General features: G+C 37.4%; 1 protein-coding gene across 2 annotated transcripts; it reads right to left on the bottom strand.

Annotated features, from left to right (window-relative positions):
* Positions 1–1,645: 1,645 nt before the first annotated feature.
* Positions 1,646–22,333, bottom strand: fra10ac1 (FRA10A associated CGG repeat 1). Of its 2 annotated transcripts, XM_055022624.1 has the most exons (14): positions 22,226–22,333; positions 20,465–20,544; positions 20,182–20,274; positions 19,696–19,741; positions 16,907–16,983; positions 16,621–16,704; positions 16,365–16,449; positions 15,247–15,292; positions 6,558–6,671; positions 3,892–3,934; positions 3,417–3,547; positions 3,240–3,293; positions 2,192–2,276; positions 1,646–1,804 (listed from the first exon to the last, which is right to left on the bottom strand). In XM_055022624.1, exons 1-14 carry the CDS (start codon positions 22,241–22,243, stop codon positions 1,762–1,764), a joined length of 999 nt encoding a protein of 332 aa, XP_054878599.1. In that variant the 5' UTR covers positions 22,244–22,333; the 3' UTR covers positions 1,646–1,761. The 2 variants fall into 2 exon arrangements, with proteins under 2 accessions (XP_054878599.1, XP_054878598.1); XM_055022623.1 differs by having other exon boundaries at positions 3,240–3,547.
* Between the last annotated feature and the right edge of the window lie 469 nt (positions 22,334–22,802).

The following is a 22,802-nucleotide window of genomic DNA, read 5'->3' as shown; positions in this document are numbered from 1 at the left end:
TAGCTTTCAATCATTTTCTCATTTCAGGTCATTAAGAAAAACTCTGCCTTTGGTTATCATAGTCCTAAAGAAGACATACCTTTTTAGGACAAATCTACAAAATATAAAATTGCATCTTCCTGTGTCTTCCTGTCACTGCATGTTGGCATTTTGGATCATTTCGCTCAGCTTGTTTCGCTACATTTAGTGCAAGACTTTCGATCTCCCCAAATCCAAACCACTGTTTGTTTTTTTCAGAAACTCTACAGAGCAGATTAACAAAGATAAATAAATAGAAACATAAATACACATGACTTTCTTGCAAAATCACAAATGAATTTAATTTTTTTCCTTTATGTTTGCAAACATCTGACAGTAAATTTTGAGGGAGCAGAATTTATTTAGTTTTTGTCATTATTTTACGAAGTTCCTGCTGCACAGAAACAAAATGTGTACATCCTCTTAAAGTTCTTTTGAAGTCAAACAAGTTTTGGTTTTCCTTTTTAGCAATCCCTTGTGTTGTTCTTTTAGAAATTTTTCTTGGTTTTTAAAAATCTCTTGATATTCGTTTAAGTGTCTTCTCTTACATACGGAGGAAACAGCTACATAAAAACCTGTGCCATTATCATATTCCTGTTCCCATGTGTTATGCATGTCAAGTATTTTAAGCAGCTAATAAGCTGCTTAAATGAGCCCATCATTTCTCATTTCAAGAATCCATTTATAACTGCAGATACAAGTGAATATCTTCAAATCCGAGTGTCACTACAATACATTCAGATTTTAGCAACACATTCTCTTAACAGCATAGGTACATCACACAGTGAGCTGGCAGTGGAGTAATATCTGTATAATCCCATTTTTAATAGATGAAGATCTCAACAGGAAGTCCATTAAAAGTTTGGCCAATAAAATACTTCATAACACACCTGAAAATAGCTGTCAATTTGTTTTTAATCATCTGGCAGCGGGGCCTCATTTTAAAGTCCAATTTATAATTTTTATGAACAAGAGGGCATCCAGGTAGTAACAGCTAGAGGAAAGTCATTTAAGGTCACGTATCAAACATGTGCTGCTCCACTGGAAAGGTCAGTCTAAAACAAGGCCTTTTATACCACCTTAAGACCACAGACTAAAGTCTGATTATAGTCTTAATCCATTCAAGGTTTTTAATTTCAATAACATTTTAATTAAATGAGTTACATTATTATTTATTTAGATATTTAATTTCCCTTTGGGAATTGATAAAGTGTTTTTGAATTGAGTTTGTTTTTTTCGGTTTCACATCTGTATTTAGCATGATGAGATCAGGCAAAACTGATGTTAGTGCTAAATTGTAGGCGCTAAATTGAAAACGACTAAAATTTCCTGGGTTTTATCACCAGCTTCAGAAGACTAAATATTTCATCATCTACATACATACATACATACATGCATTTTAAAATAAAATGAATATTGAAAAATATGACTGAAAGCCATCAAAAATAAAGGGGAGTGAATACTTTTACAAAACAGCTACATTAATAATGCCTCTAATGCTATACAGCCATCACTTCCTATGAGCCACACAGCCTCAAACCACTTCCAATTATTCTCATCATGATGGTGAGGAGAGTGAAGCACAAAGGAAGCCGAGATATGTAAACAGAAAACTGACACGGAGAAGCAGGGTAAACATTATGTTTATTTCATGCACGCAAGACCCAAATAGAACATACTTAATATCAGTGGGATACAAAAGGAAGTGTAGTCACAGCAGGGTTGCCGCTGATACCAGCAGATTCAAAGAAACATGTCTTCAAAGTAGTCATCAAACTCTTCCTCCCTAAACAGATGAAACAACCAAAACACAGATATGTCAATCCCTGTCATGCTCAGTGCTGACGTAAAACAGTCGAATAGGGGGGCTGTGATTAACTCTGGCAGAGCATCAGTACTCTACATGAAGTGAGATGATTGTTGGCTCCCAACAATGATTCAGAGCACAAACGGTGAGTGACGGGGAGCAGGAAACGGTAGAAAGGTTGACATTCGAAAACTTTTCAAAAAGGGCTCTTGAAGGGTAAAGGTTTCGCCTCCTACCTGTCCTGATTGCTTAAAAAAAGTGCGGTGACAAACATCTATATGAGCTACATGCTGTGTTATCCCCAAAACACACATTTGAGAACTTAGAGAGGCAGATAATATATGAAGATTAGTCCGTTAACCTCACCTTGATTTTTCCTCCACAGCAGGGGCGGGGCCTCGCCAGTGGTCAGCTTCTGATTGGCTGTCTGGTTCATTCCCAGCTTCACTGTCTGTTAGGAGAGTTTAATAGAAAACAAGATCAAAAGTGAACAGTGTTCTTTTACAGAGATGTAAAAGAAAGAAAGATTGAAGGAAGGAATGAAGAAAAGAAAAGAGGAAGGAAGTAAAGAAAGAAGAAAGGAAGGAATGTAGGAAGGAAAGTGAAGGCAAAGGACAGGAGGAAACATGGAAAAAAGAAAGAAAAGAGGTAGGATAAAAAATGAAAGGAGGTAGAAAACTAGAGAAGAAAAGGTGAAAGGTCACAAAGTAAAAAATGAAGAACACAGAACCAGAAAAAAAGATTGCTCGGAATATAAGATGGTCATTTTCTATGTGAGAAGATTCTTTAAGCAATCTTCCAGGAAGGGTGTTTAATAAATAAAAAGTTTGTTCTTGAGTGTTGGGGTTTCGACTTATGAGTTGAAACAGGTTAATTATTGATGTGTGTTTCCTATTCAGCCTCTTCTTTAGCTCCTTAATTGCATCCTTGAACAACTTACTTTCTCTGGTGCTCATTTCTAAAGACCACCGGTTTCAAATACAAACAGGTAGCATGTGTGTGTTTATGGTTCTCATAGCATGCTGAGCTAAATTATATAACAAGGAAGTTTGCTCCTTGTGTACATTTTCACCTTCCTGCCCTGTGATCCGTCAAGGAACAAAACAAAACAAAGGCACACGGGGGCAGAGGCGCACCTTATGCCACGCTGTTCACAGCGAACGACTAAATAAAAGTGGAGATAAAAAAACATTTGAAAAAATAAATAAAAGCGAAAAGAAGACAGACCCTCTGACAGCCGATTAGCATTAACAGCAGGGTTAACCTATGTGCCCGAAGGAGGAGCTGTCAGCATGTTTTCAGTCAAAACATTGGAAGTAAAGCAATCTAACTGTCCAAGGAAGGGGATGAAAATTGGATTTATGTTTTTTTCAGTGTGAATCTGATGTGTGGGATTTGGAGTTGTGTGCACCACCTTTATCAGAGTTTTGCGCCTCTGACTCCGAACTGCTGGAGGAGGTAGAGCGGTCTGTGGAAAATGCCAAATAGAGAAGTAAACTTTCAATAAAACAAAAATCAAATCGAATGTAAGCAAAGCTGTTTGTGAATCGTAAATTCATCAAACAGCAGCTAAATTGTGGAGAAGCAGTACTTTTCTGCTTCTTGTGTCTGTGTTTTTTAGAAAGAGACGAGGATTTCCTCCTCTTCTTTTTCTTCTTCTTTGTTGGTTCTTCGTTCTCCTCGGAGATCTTTCTTTTTCTCTTCACTTTCACCTCCTTTCTCCTGAAAAGAAGCAGAAATTGACCAAAATAGAACATGGTGAACTATACCCTTGCACAAAAAGCAACAGAGAATGAATCAAAGCAAAAGGATATTGGTTTTTAATTACAGCATTTTTGATAGTCATCATAACATTGCTGGTAATTTCAGACCGCAGTTATAAGCTGAGGCTCGATTCAGAAGCCCCAGAGCACTGCATCACTGCTTGTGCTCGCTGTCTATGGTGGTCTGCCCTACTTTGAGCAGACAAGTGCACACACTCCACAGTCTCAGAAATATGTCTTAGAGAGCAAAATAACCTAGATTTTTTTAAAAATATATTAAAGATGAAATGTAAGGGGGCTTACTTGTGATGGAAGTTGAGTTTGAACGAGCATTCGGGACAGAGTCCTAAAAAAAGAAACAATGTCAGTACTGCTGACCTCTTTGTAGTTATAATGCAAATTAAGTCGAAGGATGATGTCTGGCATTTCGAGCTGGAATTTATTTACAGATAATTGTCTTTGTTTTTTTATCAGAAGTGAATTTCTCTCCTCCCTAAGCCTCCTGTTATATTTAAAGTGGTCTGAGTTATTATAATTAATATTTATACTTCAGGACTGGCGACCGCTCGCATGTTGACAGCTGGAGATAAGCACCAGCACCCCTCATGAAAGAAAACGGACGGACGGATTTAGACTTGATCAACATCTGTTGAACTTTGAAGGTTTTTTGAATCATGGCTGCTATTGGTCTTATTTTTGATGAAATATCTGATTATTTTCAAGGACTGGCTTTGGTTATTTATTAATCCACTTAAGTCAACATGAATCATTCTGGTATGAAACTTTAACTTGTGGAATAAACTGCAGTTATATTGATTAAAAATTAGCATTCAGTTCAGTACCTAGTAAATTTATGCATGACCCTGGAAATGTTCAAGGTTCTGTCACACCACATCTGCAAACTTTGATGTATTTCATTGAGATTTTATGTGACAGAAAAGGACAAAGTATTGTAAAACTGTGAAGCAGAAGAAAAATGATAACTGGTTTTCAAAATGTTTTGCACTAAAAATTCTGAGAAGTGTGCATTTGTATTCAGTCCCCACAAATGAATACTTTCAGAAGATGGTTTTAGCTTCAATTCAATTTTGGCTGAAATTTGCCTCCATTTGCCTTCAACTTCTACGGCCTTAAGGTTTTTGCCCAATGTTCTTTACAAAAATTTCATCTTTTTGCAGCAGTTTTTAGGTCTTACCACAGATTCTCAACTGGGTTCAGGTCTGAACTTTGATTAGGTCCTTCTTACTCTTTGAAATGTTCTGATTTTTTTAGATGATGGCTTGAACACACTTTGTTTTATAACCTAATTTAACCATAGTGTTGTAGTCAAAGACAACCTAACCCAAGACCAGCCTGGACCACGACTTTGAGAGAGGTAAGATTCAGACCATTTTCACAACCATTGATATCATATTCATATGTTAGTGCTGAAAAAAAATTGCCTGCGTCAACTCATTAGCAAGTGAACCTATAACTGATGTACCGTCATAGCATTTTAATAAAACTTACAAGGAAACCCTGAACTACAAACTACTTTTTCTCCAACAAATAATGCAAGCTGATAACAAGTTCAAGAGACAAACAAGACAAGTCTGAAAAGCTAAATGTTATCTGACTTAGTGTTAGCTGCAGGCAGAGTGAGTGGAGGTGACAGGTGAAGGTGGAAGACTTAACACACTTAGCAGTCTTTTTTTCTGTGTGTTGTACAGAACTGGAAAATGTTTCTCCCTTTTGTTTCCCTCTTTCTAGACACGTGTACAAAGGTGGCAGCATTGACACTTTCAAAGTGAAAAACATTGATTGCTATTGAATGCAGCTCAGGGTTGCACTTCCAGTCACATGTGTACTATGAATTAGGTGACTTCTGCAGGCAACTGCTTACAACTTGTACTATTCAAGATTATCAGAGTCAAGGTGGGTGAATAAAAATGGACATCAATTTTGTCTGTAACAATATTTGTGTTGGTTTATCACATAAGGTCTCAATAAAATACAATGAAGTTTGTGGTTGTAACTTGACAGCATTTGAAAAAAGGCCAACCGGTATAAATACCTTTGACCCCAAGAATCGGTATAGTGATCTGCTTACAGGTCAAATCTCTCTTAAGTCCGGTTCCTATTAAGTACTTTTTACTTAAAACAACATTTCAGATACTGTTCATCTTAGGTTTTTTTTGTTCTAACTTGATACTTCTTTTCTCCTTCACCTTTTGAGTTTTGTCATTTACCATCTAGCACTACACAATATCATAATCAGTTGTACTCATTAAATCTGTGCACATAAACAAGGAATTTGAGTCCAGGATGAATGAGGTCTGCACAGATGTTAGCGTCCCTTTCCTTGACCCTCGACCTGTTCTCTGTGAATCCATCATCATCTCCACTGTAACATATGCTAACATGAAAATAATATATTCTAACATGAATGGGTATAAGGACTTGACAGAATAAACAGAACAAAAAGCAGCCAAAATCCAAGGTAAAACTTTAAAAAGCCTTCAAAGGAGTGGAATGATCAAAGCACCTTTAAAGGTTACTGTGGATTCTGGCTGATTAGAAGGAAAGCATAAAGTATATAAGAGGTTTAAAACTTTTGAACATTACTGTCACTGTGGACATTTTGCTCAAGAAAGCCATTTAGCTGCTTTGCTCCAATCATTCTGCTTTTCTGACGTCTTCTCGGTGACGCATTATCCTTTTTTTCTAAACAGTCACAAATTGGACTCGTGTAGCAAAAACTAGTTTTGTATTTTACATTTGGCAGTGACCTGCCACTTCAGCTTGTTAAAAGAGCCTGTCATTCTCAGCTTGATTGACTTCGCGGACCCACAAATTACAGTAATTTGAACGCGATTCTCTGCAGTGTGACACCTGGAAGAGTGTTATTATGATAGACATGCATATTATCAGCCATGGATTTGGGTTAACACATACCCAATTACGTATTTAAAACAGATTTTCAAACTCACTGAGTTTGACCAAAGCGTTCCTCTTCTCCCCGTGTTCCACGTAGGCAAAATTCACCTCCCAGCTTTTCAGGCCTTCCTCTTTTCCACAGTGTTTATTCCCACACTGGAACTGACCTGAAAGATCAAAGTACATACAGCACTTTGTAAAAGTTTACAGGCACATTTTTTCCCCCTACTTATGCTCTGACTTTTTATTTCGATATGCACAAAGTGAGACATAAAAATCAATTGAGTTAGAGGCCTAACAGCGAAAACATTAGAAATAAATAAGCAAAACCTCACAGAGGAAAGATATAAAAGTTTTATTTGAGAAGTGGGAATTTCACAAAACCTCCAGAAGTGTCAACCATTCTTTCACCCCTCTTCACCTATCTCTGCACTCCTTCCACCTTATCAACAAAGCGCCTTCTCATCTCCCTTATTTCATCTCTTTTCATGGCCCAAGGCCACCCTCAAGCCACTGCACAGCCCGCCTATTATCCCTAGAGAAGCTTAAGGTGCACTGATCTGGTCTCCGGGGTTCCTCCAGATTGTACCAGAAGGACCGAGTGCGTCATAGCACTCTGCTCTTGGCTCGGGGACAAGAAGGGATCCACTGTGGGAGAAGCGATGTTCGCCTTCACCAGCAGCAGCTCAAGATGCTTTCAACAATCGGCTGAGGTGACGCTGGCTACTGCCACTTTGGGCCGCTGTGGCAAAGAGACAGACTCACGTGTGAGATTAAGAAGTAGTGACGACAGCTAAAAAAAAACAGACAACAACAAGCAAACAAAAAAACGCCGGTTGTCTGGCTCTGGTCCGAGGTTGTAACAACAATTACAGGATTTGCCGTCAGAGGAGAAAACACAAACGCTACACTTGGCACATGTCTACTCTAAACCGATCTGTGTATTGGTGTATAAATGTTTGTGAGTCTAAATGTGGGAATGTGACTTTGAGTGGTCAGAATGACTGGAAAAGCATTATGAAAGTTAAGTCCATTCACCATAATGTCACACAAAAAGCCAATAAGAGCCTATTTTTGTTTGCACACTGGATAAAATTGCATAAAAGATCATTATTTTGTCCAATATCTGGGTTTTTTTGACCAGTCTGAGTGCCTCCACTCGTTCTACTGAATTTCACATGGAGATGGAGACTGTGCTGGTGTTTGCAGTGCTTAATGCTCTGTGTTTTGGGCTCCAGTTGCCTTGGAGCTGCACGCATAGCAGCTGAAATTAATGATGTTCAAGTAAAGTTTATGAATCAGGCAAACAACTTTTTCTGTAAGATTTGTCCTCACATCATTACCCAGAGCCACACTTTTTTCCACCCTGAGATAAACTGTATTGTTAAACTTTTTACCAGAACCTTCCTTATGACAAATAACTCCCTAAAGCAATTTAAAAAGAACTTTCTGGTTTTGCATCATCAATTCAAATTAAAGCACTCATCCCATCACACTGTCAAATTAGTGTCAATAACAACTTCCAGGACAGCATACATTAGTATGCTGTCCTGCCCATTAACTCTAACATTTGTAATAAACTGGGAATTTGTCCATGGTGTTTTCAAGTCTTTATTATACATATAAAACCCTGATAAATATCTAATGTATGTACATAAACAGTGGTGTTTATAGCTAAAGAAAAGATCACAAAAGCATTTCTTGTGCGACAAACTGCCCTTGAATAGGTTCCAACTCCCTGCAGCATGAGAGAACCAGCTCAGTGTTGAATATAAAAGAATATCATATATTCAAAGGGCACACCAGTGCAAGTTTGACCCCCACCCAAGGTACACACAACCTCAACTCTGGCAGAGTAAAATTCATATTAAATCTGTGTCCAGGCAATTTCTTTTACAGCATAAATGCCAAAAACTAAAATATAATCAAGGCCAGAATTGTTCGCTTAGTTCTGTCAGCCTCCAGTCCCCGGGCACTACAATGTCTTGTGTGAAAAATAAAATGAACCAATTTAGTCGCTTTTATGTGTTTTGAGGGTTTCTTTTTAAACGGCAGAAAGGGGCATTTCTGCTTTAACATCTTTTTAAATGCCCACTGAAATAATATAAAGATGAGGTAAACGATGTCTTTTGTGGTTTGTTGACGTGCCTTTACTATTCCCACACTTAAGGTCAGTTAAGCCTCACATGGGTCTACGAAAAAAAAAAAAACTGAAACTGACAACAGGTTGGATAAGTAAAAGCCCGTTAAGAGGGGAAACTCCTTCCCTCTTACGTCAATCGCTAATTATGCCACCAGCCAGAGGCTTGAGATCAAGACAGACATTCACTGCAGGACAGATGGCGGCGTGATTAACGGTCACTGGATAAAGTCAAAGAGTTGAGGACTGAGTCAGTGGGTATTCATTTTTAAAATCACTCTCAGATACTCATGACTCATGTGAAATCATTTTTGTATCTTACACGATAACAACCGACACAGAGCAATTTGTTTAATTGAATTATTTTTGCTTTCTGAGAAAAAAAGAGCATCTATCTAGTTCAGACAAATAAAAGTATTATCTGCAATAAACAAGAAGGTAAAAAAGGAAAGTATTTAATCCTTAACTTGTTTGGATTTTGACCCAGTGGACCTTTGGAGAGTTTGTATGCTCTGCTTCAATTTTATCATTGATAACTTTTAAGACAGCCCGAGGTACTTCCAGAAGAAGCTTTGGTTTTATTAAATATATGTATTTAAATCTTTTGGCAAACTCACAGTGGATTTTAAGCAGACTCTTAATCTGATGCTTCCTAAAAGTCCCGCTCATCAGATCACCAGATATAGAGATTTTCTTCTGATTTACTGTGGGAAATCTAAAACGTTTTGTTATATATTTTGTTCAGTTTATCTTTTAAACTGATTAAACACCTTCTCACATACCCTCTCCAACGGAGGTGAGGTCTACCCATCTTTATGTCTTAAAGCCTCTGTGGGATGCTCCTTTTATCTTTAATTATGTTACTGACCTGCTGCCAATTAACCTCATCAACAGGGAGATGTTCCAGCAGGAGATTTCTTACACGTCACACAGTTTGAACAGTCTTACATTGAACCTCTGCAAGCATCTTGTAAATATGCACTAAATAGACAGAAACATATTTTTTCTTTAAACATCTATGCTGAAACTAGACTCTGGGATTTTCAGAATACATCTGAAGTTGATCTGAGTCAGATCCTTCTTATGACCTTGTTCACAGATTTATGTGAAGGACCAACACAAAGTAGAGCATAATTGTGAAGAGGAAGGAAAATGATTCATGCTTTTATGTTTTCTTTTACCAATGAACCGTGGGATGCATTTGCGACATTATCCCTCCAGGCTTAGGGATTCTATTATCCCTCATCCAACAAGTGCACCTTCTTCCACAAGCTAGCTGTGAGTCCCTACATGTCTCGTGACAAACTGCCAACAGGACTTCTCAAGGCTGCTCAGTTGATCTAGTTCCAGCATCTGATCAGGATGCTCCCTGAGGTCCTCTCTTCTCAGATTTTTGCTGGGAAAACTCCAGAGCAGATCTAGAACATGTTCAAGGGGGAAAAATGTTTATTATACTAGTTAGAAAGGCTGCAGGGATTTTACCTGAGACATGATAGACGTCTGTTATCAAGAAACTTTCTGACACACGTGAATGTAGGCAAATTTCCTAAAATGCGGAGCTGCTCTTCAAATGGCTGGTCATCACAACGCTACCCGACATGCTTCTGAAGTTCACAGATTTATGTGAAGGACCAACACAAAGTAGAGCATAATTGTGAAGAGGAAGGAAAATGATTCATGCTTTTATGTTTTCTTTGGCCTGTAAGGAGCAGCTGGCTCCTCACAGGCCAGCTGCTGGCCTGTGAGGAGCTGATTTTCCACAAAACTTCCACATAAACTTCTAAAACCTGGCAATGACACAGGGAACTGCTAGCCCCCTTGACCCAGATGCACTCTTTGTGCACTTTATGGTTTGAAAATGTCAAAAATTCACTTTGTTTTGCTGAGCAAATAGCTTCAGACACCACTGAGATTACCTGCATTTTATCAATTTCTTTTGACTGATCTGTTTTCCTTTAAGAAATAAAGATCTGACGGCACACAATCACAGATAAACAGAAAATACTAGGCAGTTAGTGACTAAGATTAAAGCCCGGGAGTGGGGAGCTGTCATTTAGAAATCACATTTAATAGATACATTGCAACTGATCTATTCAGTCTGGCAACACAGAGCCCAGCAGGGTATCGCTAATTATGAAGTACAAACACTCCATGGAACAAAGACCTGGCTAAACACATTATTTAAAGCTGAAGAACTGATTATTTCACCTATCAATTGGTTTGCCACTTTTATTTTACTTCAACAGGAACTTAAAGGAAACTGCCAGAATGCAAAATGAAGTCAGATGAGATAAACTAAATGTCCTCTATCAACCTCATAAATTAGAACAATTTAAAAAAAATTCAAGACAAACCACAGTAAAAAGGTAAAAATAACCTTCAGAAATAACACTATTTCTTAAATTATTAGATATTTTTCTCAAGTTGCAATCAGAAACTCCTTTTTCTTAAGTAGTGATTTCATGTGGTGGACCAAAACAAAGTAGTACATAATTTTGGAGAAGGGAAATGACTCATGTTTTCCACAAAGGCAAATTTTGTGGAGTGAAAATAGTCTCAAAATATGTAAGCACCTCTGAATGTAACTTTGGATAGTTGTGTCTGTGAAACCTGATTTGTAAACTGTAAAAAGAAAATAAACCATCCCCTATGCCTACAAATCTTGAAAAAAGCATTTGTAGTTAGTCCAAATAAAATCTATTGAAGTCACTGGCTGCAACGTGACAAAATGTCAAAAAAAGCTCCAGTTAAAAGTGTTAATCCCCCAGAAGATGCAGAGGTGTGTCAAGTCTCATTCCTGCTCTTTAAGAATGTAGAGACCATTTTTCTTCCAAGATGTTACATAAGCAAAGACCATTCCCCGTTTCATCTGGGGACGCCCACGTACAAGCAGCTTAACATCATCTACCGCTGCCCTCTGACCTTCTGCTGACAGCTACACTGAAGTGTAATTTATACCAGAGGAAAAAAAAAAAAAAACCCTGAAAAACAGTGCTGCAGCTGAACATCTGCTTCAGCATAACTGAATTTCAAGACAAACTGGAAATCTGAGCAAAAACACAAAAGCCAGAGTCAGTTGCACACAAGCTTTTCACAAACAAGTCAGCTAAATGCCAGTGGAGCCTATCAGCTGAAGGCAAATATCTCCGCCACAGTGGCGACATTATCGTGTCAGCAAACTGCTAAGAAAGGTGTTTGATGTCAAAAATCACAGATAAAGTTGAAAAAGAGGATTAGAGTATAGAAAAAAAGAACCTGATTTCAAGGGCTAACAAACATCGCACCCTCTGTGAATTTCTTCTTTTCAGGAAGAAGAGAAGACAGTGATGTTTCCTCGCTGCCCTTGGACATGCTGATATTTGTAAAATAGCTCTAAAAGGCCATGTAGCTATTACAGTACATCGACTCCTCTGAGATAAAAACAAATACCTAGAGTGTTTGTTCTCGCAGCTTAAAGGAGGCAGACAAAGCATCTTGCACCTCTTCTATAATATTTGACGTCCTCATTCAATGTGAGAAAGTTTAATAAACATCTTCTATTGGAAGGAAAAGTGATGTTTAACTAAATTATTTTGTCATAGACTTATTTAGCAATCAGATAGTAATTAGTGAAAATAAACATAATGACAGCACCAATACTTTTTGTAAATGGAGAGCCAAAACAAATCCATTACTTTTTCATCAATCTTGAGGGTAATTTAATTTAGCACCGCTCTGAGCCAAGCAAAAAAGAAGTAAGATATGAAGGATTTGTTAAAAGCGAAGGTTGTTCCAGTAAACACAAATGAAAATATTAAATCAGCAAGGTTACAGTTTGTGGTGTGACTTTACATACTGTACAAAAAACATGATAAACACTGAATAGATGTGTTTCCTTTGCGTTTTGAAGTAGAAAACATAACTTAAGGCTCTCCACACCAAAGAAATGCAAATAATATTTGCCATTAATGATGTGAAGAATGCCGAAGGCTTTCCAGATTGTTTTAAGTCAACAATACACAGAGTGGGTTTGGGTGTCCAGATATAGAGCAGCAGTGAAGAGTGAACGGTGAAAATACAGCAAACTCATCACTAATGGGATCAAATATGGCAAGCACTAAGGTCATTAAATCACAATTCCTTGCTGCACTTGGTGGTTTAAAAAAAGCTGTTAAGTACACCCCTGGGCACATCTAAATGATAAATTACACACTGCACTTATTAAGTGCCACCTAGTGTTCCAACAGTGTCATAACAGGTGAGTTTAGCATTTTATAATTTATTTATTTAGATTTTTTTATAGGAACATTTAACAAAATTTATAGGTCCTTTATTGCACTTAATTTGTCATAAAATCCCAAATTAATTAAGGCAAAATACTTTTTTTCTTTAAATAAAAATATCAAAATTTCACATTTAGATTTATTCACACATTATTTTTTTTACATATAAACTGTCAGGGAGGCCATGATTCAAAGTTTTTATATTTTCTAAACCAGGCTCACCAGCGAGGGTGGTTTGTTTTTGTAAGTGGAAGCTTCTGTTCGAAATAGAAGAGGGGGAGGCAGAAGATGATTTTTTTGCAATTCCTTAAAACTATTCAAAATGACCCCACACAATAACTTATCAAGACAACAAGGAAATAAACTATGAAGTTGAATTAATTGTATTGAATTCATTAAAAGTTAAGTCATTCTGTAATGGCAAAATATGTACAGAACATTTCTTGCAGAGAAAGAGGAATTTCTAACTCGTTCAAGTAGAGTGTGACTTAATCGAACAATTTTCTGAACTGCAGTCTTAAACAAGATATATAAAGAAAGCCTGAAAGTACGTCTGACTCTTCAACCTTACATCACACCGCAGCGATGAAAGGAAGGCCAAGTGTTCTGGTAAATCACATTATTGGGCGGGGAGTGGTGGACATGACCTAACAGGAACATAACCCCTTTATTTGAACAGAGACGTTTGCAGCAGAGCCAAAGTGCACAGGCCTTAAGAGTATATAAAAGGTCAGTTTAACAGGGAAAAAGTTCAGCCTTTTAAAACTTATCTGTAAACAGAGCTCTGGTCGGGTTATGTCATTTCTATTACACGTGAGCTGGGACTAACAACACGTAGTCCACGTAGAATCGCTGAAAATCAAATCAAACATCTTCTTGCTGATGAATTTTTGCACCAATTTGAGTGTTTGCTCTACTCATCTTAAGCCAAATCAGCATTAAAGTTGTATTTCTTCTACTATATATTTAAATCTCATGTACATAATTGCATATAACAAAACTAAACAGGAATCCTATGTCTGCTTTTCAGAGTCAGGTTTGGTATTGATTTCATGAGCGAGAGTGCTGTGTTTCCAGCAGCGGTTCAGTTTGACCCACCGGGAATTATTAGCACACAAATCAAAGGGTGACACTTGAAGTGAAGCACATCTGACCCATCTAATCCCACTTCCTGTAGAGTACTGCAACAGGGGATGAACTGTCAGAGACCAGGATTACACAGTCTTAATCTGGAACAATATATTGGCTTAGTCAGCCTTCTCAGACACACTTTATATTTGTGGGGCTGCAGTGGTGTAAACATAAGAGAACAAGAAACCCCTAAGATAAAGTCGGTGTCCTTTTTTAGCTGCTGGAAATATATTGTATTGGATCCCCACTAAAGCAAACTCCCTTCTTTATTTGAAAACGCTCCACAGTACAAGGCAGTTTCTGCATAAATATGCTGGCAAACACAGAGAACGTACCTCCCGTCTTGGCAGAGATATTATTAAAATATAAAATGAATATGTCTCCAAGCACATGAATGCGCAGTCGAAGCAGGTGTACCTTCACTAAGCTACAGATACTGTCCTTCCAGGAAAAAACGATAAATATCAGTCACTGCCACACGGAGGAGAGGAGGTGTGGCACTAATCCTCAACAAATAATAGAGAGCAATCATCCAAGCTCTTCCAAAACTGGCTCAACAGAACAGAGGGAGCATGAAGATGAGAGGCATAAACAGAGCACTAAAGTGTTTTGAATGAGTCAAAATATCAAGGGGATTCGAGCATCCCTGGAAAGTGAGGTAAGGACACAGAAAAGGAAACAAAACAGAGAAAAACAATAAATATTCTATAGTATATTCATATAAGTGTAAAACTAAAGCCTCTAGACCAAGTCTCTAGAGAAGGAAAACTTCTTAAGAAACATTGTTGTATTCAGTAATGAGCAAAGAGTCTTTATCTCTGTCCCCATCTAGTGGATACATTTGTAAACTTCCTGTCATGTATTATGATCAAAAAAGTATTACATGTTACTGTTTAGTGTATTTAAAATCAGTTAGTATTAAATAAAGTGAACCCTTTCTCAAAACGGTAAATGTAGAATGTGTTCAAATATTAAGAAAACATTTAATTTTTCTATATGAGTGAAAGTCAAGTTCCAGAGCTATCCTCTTAACTTGAAATGTGCAGCTCGCAAAAGGGCAACTAAAAGTGAAGAACACTGTGTTTACCTCAGGGATTTTCTGCTAATAAAGACAAGGATTATGGGCTTAGCTATCCATAAGGGGGGAGAAAAGCTCAAGAAAAAAAACACAGCAACTTTACAGTAGGGTAATTATGGAGTAAGACATACCTTTTCCGGAAACAACTTCATTTTCTGTTCGCCAGCGAAATCCAAACTGTTGGACAGAGATAAAAAGTTATCATGTTATTCTTGTAACAATTTTTCATACAGACCAAGAAGCTGTTTTCCATCTCTTCTGGAATTTCTCTAGATCAGACTATCACATCCTGTTTGGTCTACCACAAATGATTAACTACTTTATGTTCACAGATGGACACTAATCAAATAATTTATTGATTTTACAATTCAGGTCTGGGTGTGGTTAATGGAATTAAATGCAGCCCTCTAGAAAACTTGACTAATCGCAGTTACGGTAACTAATTTTACAAGCCAAACAATTTGACATTTTACACATTGGCAGGTTGATTCGGATAGTTTGTTTTTTTCCCTATTTAATAAATAAAAGTTTATTTTTAAAATGTTTTACTCAGGTTATTACTGCTTGAAACAAAGCAAAAATCTGGAAAAAAATATATACAGTTGCAGAGCAACTGTATTTCACTGCAGATCATCTATTATTAACAAAGTGACATGTTAAAAACCTTAACCTTAAAACCTTATACTACACAATAAATAAATAAATACAATACAAGTGCCATAGAATACACAGGTTCAGTGTTGTGAACAAAACTAAACTAAAGTGCATGTATTGACCATGTCCATGGGGGGGTCATTTGGTTTGTGAGTGTGTGGAGGGGTGTTATGTGGCGTTAAGCTCTGCTACACTGGTAGCCAAGTAACGACATTTCGTTGTCAAGATTCACCTTGTGTTTTTTTTTGTACAATGACAATAAAGGAAGTCTAAGTCTAAGTCTAAACAAACTGAACTGTAAGTTTTTTAAATAGACACCACACAGTCCCAAGAAAACCATCATTCTACCAACCTCTTTCAACAGTGGGCCATTTATGATGGAGATTAGTGTCAGTAAGCAAATATTAACCTTCACACTTTATACAGTATCACCACTGGGGCAATTATCTAAGGGAGTCATTCAAGAAACTAGGGCAGAGTCAAACAATTGATTACTCTGCCATGTCTCACAGAAGTCAGACATCTACTGTATGGAGTTTTTTATTCAGAAAATTTGAAAAAGGGATCAACTATCATAGAAATGTATTTAGCTCACCTTGTTCTCCTTGTACCTGCTGAGATCTGCAATGCAGTACTCCTTAAATAGCTTGTCGTAATACTTCTTGGCAATTTCTTTTTCCCTTTAAAAGAAGTCAAAAGTTGACTAAAAGTGATAAACAGGCTGATAAACAGGCTCATCTCATATACATGCAAGTGAAGACATTTGAGACCCTGAATGCATTTTTCAAATGTGAAGTAAGCGTCTGAAGCAATAAAGTTTCAAATATGAGCAGCTGACGTTGATGAATCACCATGTCATGTCATCCTCATCCTCATCCCTCCAGAGGAACCGGTGATTTTCACGCAGCACGTCCAGATCGGTTTTGTCTTTAGCTCTGAAATAAACAACAGGCCAAATGAGGAAGATTTTAAGCGCAGATAACTGGGGAGAAATGATCTCCGTCACCGACTGTAACAAAGTATTTAGCTGGATTGTGACAAAGCATCTCTATATCCAAAGGCGTAATACAGAAAACAAATTCAGCCAAGAGGGTCAGCAGACGACAGATTTTTTGAGGAGAAAGGCAGAATACTCACGCAGAGCGTCTGAAGTCAGCCATCTGTCCACCGTAATACAAAATGTAGTCACCGACAAACTTCTTGTGCCGCTCAAACTGGAAGTGTTTATTTAGGATCAATTGATCAGACATCTCTTGGCAAAAACTGACAATTTTCAAATTTCTTTTCATGGCTTTTAATGCAATAAAATAAATAAAATAAGTCATATTTTACAAGCAAAAGGAGGAAAATATTAGCTCTTTCCTTCCAAATAATATTAAAAGAGAAAAAATATATTTCTATTAAGCCCTGTGTAAGCTCTAATTAAAATTCAGAGCAACCAGTTTTCTTCAGAAGCCACCTAATTAGTAAACGGGTGTGTTTAATGCAATTTCATTATAAATACAGCTAGTCTTTGAAAGCCACAAATGTTTAAGAGAGAACATTAGTGAACAAACATCACAAAGACAAAGGAACACAGCAAATATGTCGTGCAAAAAAACTGGGAAGTTTAAAGCTCTTTTTAAACCCCATCATAAAAAGGCTGTCCTTTTCACAATTTCTCACCATTTTCTGTCCCTTTTTGTCTCTTGAATGCTCTTTCTCTATTTTATCTGTGCCAATATTCTCTGCGTTTCCACTGCCAGGTACTCAGAATGCACTGCAGTGTGACCTTCATGGCCATTCCCTGTTGATGGACTGTGGCAAGGCTTGAAAACTGATGATCACAAAAGCTCTCCATCCAACCTGACTGAGCTTTAGCAATTTTGCTAATAAAAACGAGCAAAACTTTTAAAACTTCGAGGTGTACAAAGCTGATAGTGGCATATATCGAGGCTAAGTACTAAAATCATAATCCATCTTTTCAGACAGTTACTCAAAAGTAAAGTATTGTTTAGGAAAATTATTTTTCATTTAGATAACACCGAATCAATCAAAGAAATGCACATCTGTCTATAGATATAATTTATTTAGAAAATATAAAGACAGATTTTCTAAATAAAAATTGTTCTTGTCTCACATGCTGATCAACATGTGAGATGATAAAAAGAAGAAAGAAGGAAAAAGTAAAACACAATTTCCTTTTTATATCTTTTCTGTCATGAACACGGTGCTTTCCATCCAACTCTCTCCCATATCGGGAGTTTCTTTCAGTTTCTCCCATTTCTCTTTAATTGATACCTTTGTCCCCAAATCAAACCCTGATCAGAGGAGTTTTGGTGGAAAGGAGAAGAAAAACATCTACCACAACGGCTTTCCTCTGATGTTTATCCACTACGACAATGTCTGGTTGGTTCGCCATTACCATTCTGTCTGTCTGGATCTGGAAGTCCCACAGGATCTTAGCTCTGGCATTCTCCACCACCTTTGGGGGTGTTTCCCACTTTGATCTTGGGGTTTCCAGTCCATATTCTGCACAGATGTTTCTGTACACTATGCCTGTCACTTGGTTATGTCGTTCCATGTACGCTTTCCCTGCCAGTATCTTGCACCCTGCTGTGATGTGCTGGACTGTCTCAGGGGCCTCCTTGCACAACCTACACCTTGGGTCTTGTCTGGTGTGGTAGATCTGGGCCTCTATTGTTCTGGTGTTTAGGGCCTGTTCCTGGGCGGCCAGGATGAGGGCCTCTGTGCTGTCCTTGAGTCCAGCTTTTTCCAGCCATTGGTAGGATTTACTGATATCAGCCACTTGGGTTATTTGCTGGTGGTACATCCCATGTAGGGGCTTGTCCTCCCATGATGGTATCTCTGACACCTCAACCTCTGTTCCCTGTTGTCTGAGACATTCACTGAGCACATTGTCTGTTGAGGCTTTGTCCCTGATGTATTTATGGATCTTAGTTGTTTCGTCCTGGACAGTGGTTCTCACACTCACTAGTCCTCTGCCTCCGTCCTTGCGGCTCGTGTACAGTCTCAGGGTGCTGGATTTGGGATGGAACCCTCCATGCATGGTTAGTAGCTTTCTAGTCTTAATATCTGTGGCTTTTATCTCCTCCTTTTGTCAGCTAATTATTCCAGCAGGGTATCTAATTACTGTTTATCGCACGGATTTTGTTCTTGCCATTGAGCTGGCTTCTCAGGACTTGCCTTATTCGTTGGAGGTATTTAGCTGTGGCTCCTTTCCTTGTGGCCTCATCGAGGTTGCCATTTGCTTGTGGTATACCTAGGTACTTGTAACTGTCCTCTATGTCTGCTATTGTTCCTTGTGGGAGTGAGACTCCTTCTGTGCGGATCACCTTCCCCCTCTTTGTGATCAGCCGACCACACTTCTCTAGTCCGAATGACATCCCAATGTCCGTGCTGTAGATCCTGGTGGTGTGGATCAGTGAGTCGATGACTCGCTCACTCTTGGCATACAGCTTGATGTCATCCATGTAGAGAAGGTGACTGATGTTGGCCCCGTTTTTGAGTCGGTATCCGTAACCAGTCTTGTTGATAACTTGGCTGAGGGGGTTCAGGCCTATGCAGAACAGTAGCGGGGACAGAGCATCTCCTTGGTATAGGCCACATTTGATGGACACTTGTGCAAGTGGTTTGGAGTTGGCTTCAAGGGTGGTTTTCCACAGTCTCATCGAGTTCGCAATGAAGGCTCTCAGAGTCCTGTTAATGTTATACATCTCTAAGCATTCAATGATCCAAGTATGCAGCATTGAGTCATAGGCTTTCTTGTAATCAATCCAAGTCTGGTTCTCCAGCACCTGACGCAGACCTTGTTTGGCCGAGCGACGTCTGAGCCGGCATGTTACGCATCTTAGTATCTTTCATGGAATGAAGTAGGCAGTAGCTTGAAGGGCTATCTAATTCTTTTCTAATTCAAAAAAGGATACAGCATTCATTGAAATCAGATGGGCTCTTCTGTTTCTGGCTTCCTCTCTAAAAAACAGAGATTTCAACATTAAAATAAAGTTACTCTGAACAACATTTCTATAGCATGGATTAACTGGAAAGACTGTACTTTCAGAAGAATAAATTATAATAATGATTCCATTACATGAACCATTTTGAACAAATCTGGCTTGAAAGATGTGCGGTCAAGATTATATTTAACATTTTTTGATGGGTGGGGGGGGTTTCAAGTCAATAAGAGGGAAATGGGGACTTCAACAATAAATAAATCTCTAACTGGAACCATAAATTTGAATTTTGCTCATGTTTATTACCTCGTACATCATGAAAAGGCAAAAATCTAAAAAACTCTATACTTGGATTTTCATACAATAAAATGCAGGAACTTGAGAAAAACCTTTTGGAAATAAAAGAAATCAAACACAAATCAGAAGAAGTTTTATTATGCCCGGGCAGCAGTACAGTACCTGTCGACTTCACACAAGTGTAAGCTTCGGTGAGCCACATTGGAGTGCCGACCTTTTTCAAATGGCTTCTGTAAGATTTCCGCCTCACGTTTCCTGTCAAACATAAACACAGAATGTAAGGTGGATAAACAGAAAGATGGTAAATAAAACATGTATCTGTTCAGAACAATAAAGGAATATAACAGACGCATGGTTAACCTCCGAAATTTGAATAGAGAAACCATTTTTATGCTTCACTGAGCACAATGAGTACACAACTCAACTCTTCAGGGTTTCATTTTACCTCTCTCTCGCTTTCTCCGAGGAGTCTCCCTCTCCATCATCATCACTGAAGTCGGAGTCATAGCCACCAGCTCCATGAATCTGTAGATATAACACATAATACACAAAAATACAATTTTAAGAGTTGTGAATATCTCAAATATAATCCTGTTCAGAATTATTTGCATTTTGATCCCATCAGGAGGTGAAGTAGTTGTCTTTCCCTTCCAAACCAGCTGGTTGTGCTGTTGATTGTCTGGTTCAAGATACGGTCATGTTCTCATGAGATTTGTGGTGCATTCAATGATCTGAGCAGCAGCATGAAGAACATTCACAATGATTTACAGAAGGCTTGGAGGCTCTTTTTCTTTCTGGGTATGATTCCTCAAAGAATTTTTGATTCTGCTGTCAATACAAAAAACAATTATTTGCTATAATTGCTCCTTCAACTGTTTTGTCAAAGATTATTCCAGATTTCTGTTCCTTATATTTGGTACTAATATCTTTCTTGGCTTTTGTATTATATGGTTGGTGTATATTACAGACTGAGATCACCACTTCAGGTTTACATTATATGTGTCAAAATGATCTCACATGGTCTAAAGGTTATTACAAAAAAATTGAAAATGTGAAAATCAAATTGTATCATTTGATTTAATTGCTTTCATTTAAGACAACTTAGCAAGATACTTTAAGACAGAAAGAAAATTGCAAAAATAATGGCATACTGATTATCAGAGTTCTAATTATGTTCTGCATAAATGTTATTTATTGTCTTAATTTGACTTCAATTTTAAAAAAAAGAGAGAACCAGTGTTTTATTAAGTTTTATTCCTTGTTGCTGTTCTGCTCTTTACTGAGCCATGTAAATACAGTAAACTGATATTACGTGGTAGACTAGCTGGGCTAGCTGCTCCTGTAGCTAGCCCAGCTACAGTAGCTGGGCTAGCTCCTGTAGCTGGCTCAGCAAGTCTGTTCATGAGCAGCAATGAACAGACTTGCTGCTCATTGTGTGCCCATTATAGTTTTAAAGCAGCATCAATTTAATAGGCTTAATATGGGGTCTCTGCATTGTAGATTTATCTGTTTTCAAAATACTTACTCACCATGTAAAAATGATACACAAAAAGTAAGTACATGGGTGCAAAATAAAGAAGGAAGGGCTAAAACAGCAAAGTGTGGATATGAATTGAAAGGATCAGGATGTGATTATGAATTGATAAAAGGTGCATGTGGTTTACTTTATATATTATTTTATATATTTGTCTAACTTCAAGTAATATGAAACTATTTGTCTAAATTAGCAAAACCAAATGAGGGAGATTTTTTGTTATTTTCCCCACAAAATCTAATTTAATGTGAGCAAAAAAAAAAAACTACGTTGAATAAAGTGATGTTCCACTTAAAGGTGTTTTCAGTAGATCTCTCTCTGACCGGAAGAGAGAGAGATTTTGGCATCACACTGTTGAGAACCTTATGACCACGAAAATAGACACAACAGAAATATTGCTATTCTGTTATGGCGTCACGTTATTCTGGATTTACAAAGACGGTGTCTGAGTGTATTTGTTTGAATTGGATTCAAGCATCTTATGTAAGCAAAATAGCTCCCGAAAGTGTTATTTTGTGACAGTTTGAATCAAATGAACGAGTAAACTCTTACAGAGGTACCTAACACACAGTAAGAAGCTAATGCTCCATGCTAACACACAAACAACACAGGCGCAGAGCAGTAAAACCGTTTAAAAAACAAAGGCTTTCGATTTGTATTTTTATACATTACCTTCACAAGATTCTCCATGAGTTTCTTTGCTCGCTCTCTGATCCCTCTGTTCAAATGTTTACAATGTGAAAAGATCGTCGATGGAGGATGACATTTCAGAGAAGTCGCGCGATTGTGACGTCATATCCATCGTGAACACAAAGAAAAGATAACGAGAAATTAAGATTAGCAACATATTATTTTACTTAGTTTGTTGAAAATAAACAAAAAATAGATATTATTTTATTTATTACAATAAAAAAAACATTTATTTTCTTTTCAATAAATAAATAAATTAAGCTAATTTATTTATTTATGCAGATTATCTTATTATTTGTATAGTTTCCTTCTTAACAAATTTATTAATTTATATATTTTGTATTTATTTATTTTACTAACTAGATGTTTCCTTCTTAACAAATACTATCTAGTTAGTAAAATAAATACATACAATTGTACTAAGTTATATAATGGATTTAAAAACATTTAACTTTATATATATATAGTTGGTTATATAAATACTATCATGCAAAAATTTATGTTAGACATATAAAAGAGATGTCTAGCTCAATACAGTAATACATTTGCCAACATATAA

The sequence above is a fragment of the Poeciliopsis prolifica genome, unplaced genomic scaffold, assembly GCF_027474105.1.
Source record: "Poeciliopsis prolifica strain line A6 unplaced genomic scaffold, Auburn_PproV2 SCAFFOLD088, whole genome shotgun sequence".
Taxonomy (NCBI): domain Eukaryota; kingdom Metazoa; phylum Chordata; class Actinopteri; order Cyprinodontiformes; family Poeciliidae; genus Poeciliopsis; species Poeciliopsis prolifica.
This window is presented reverse-complemented; position numbering and strand designations above follow the sequence as displayed.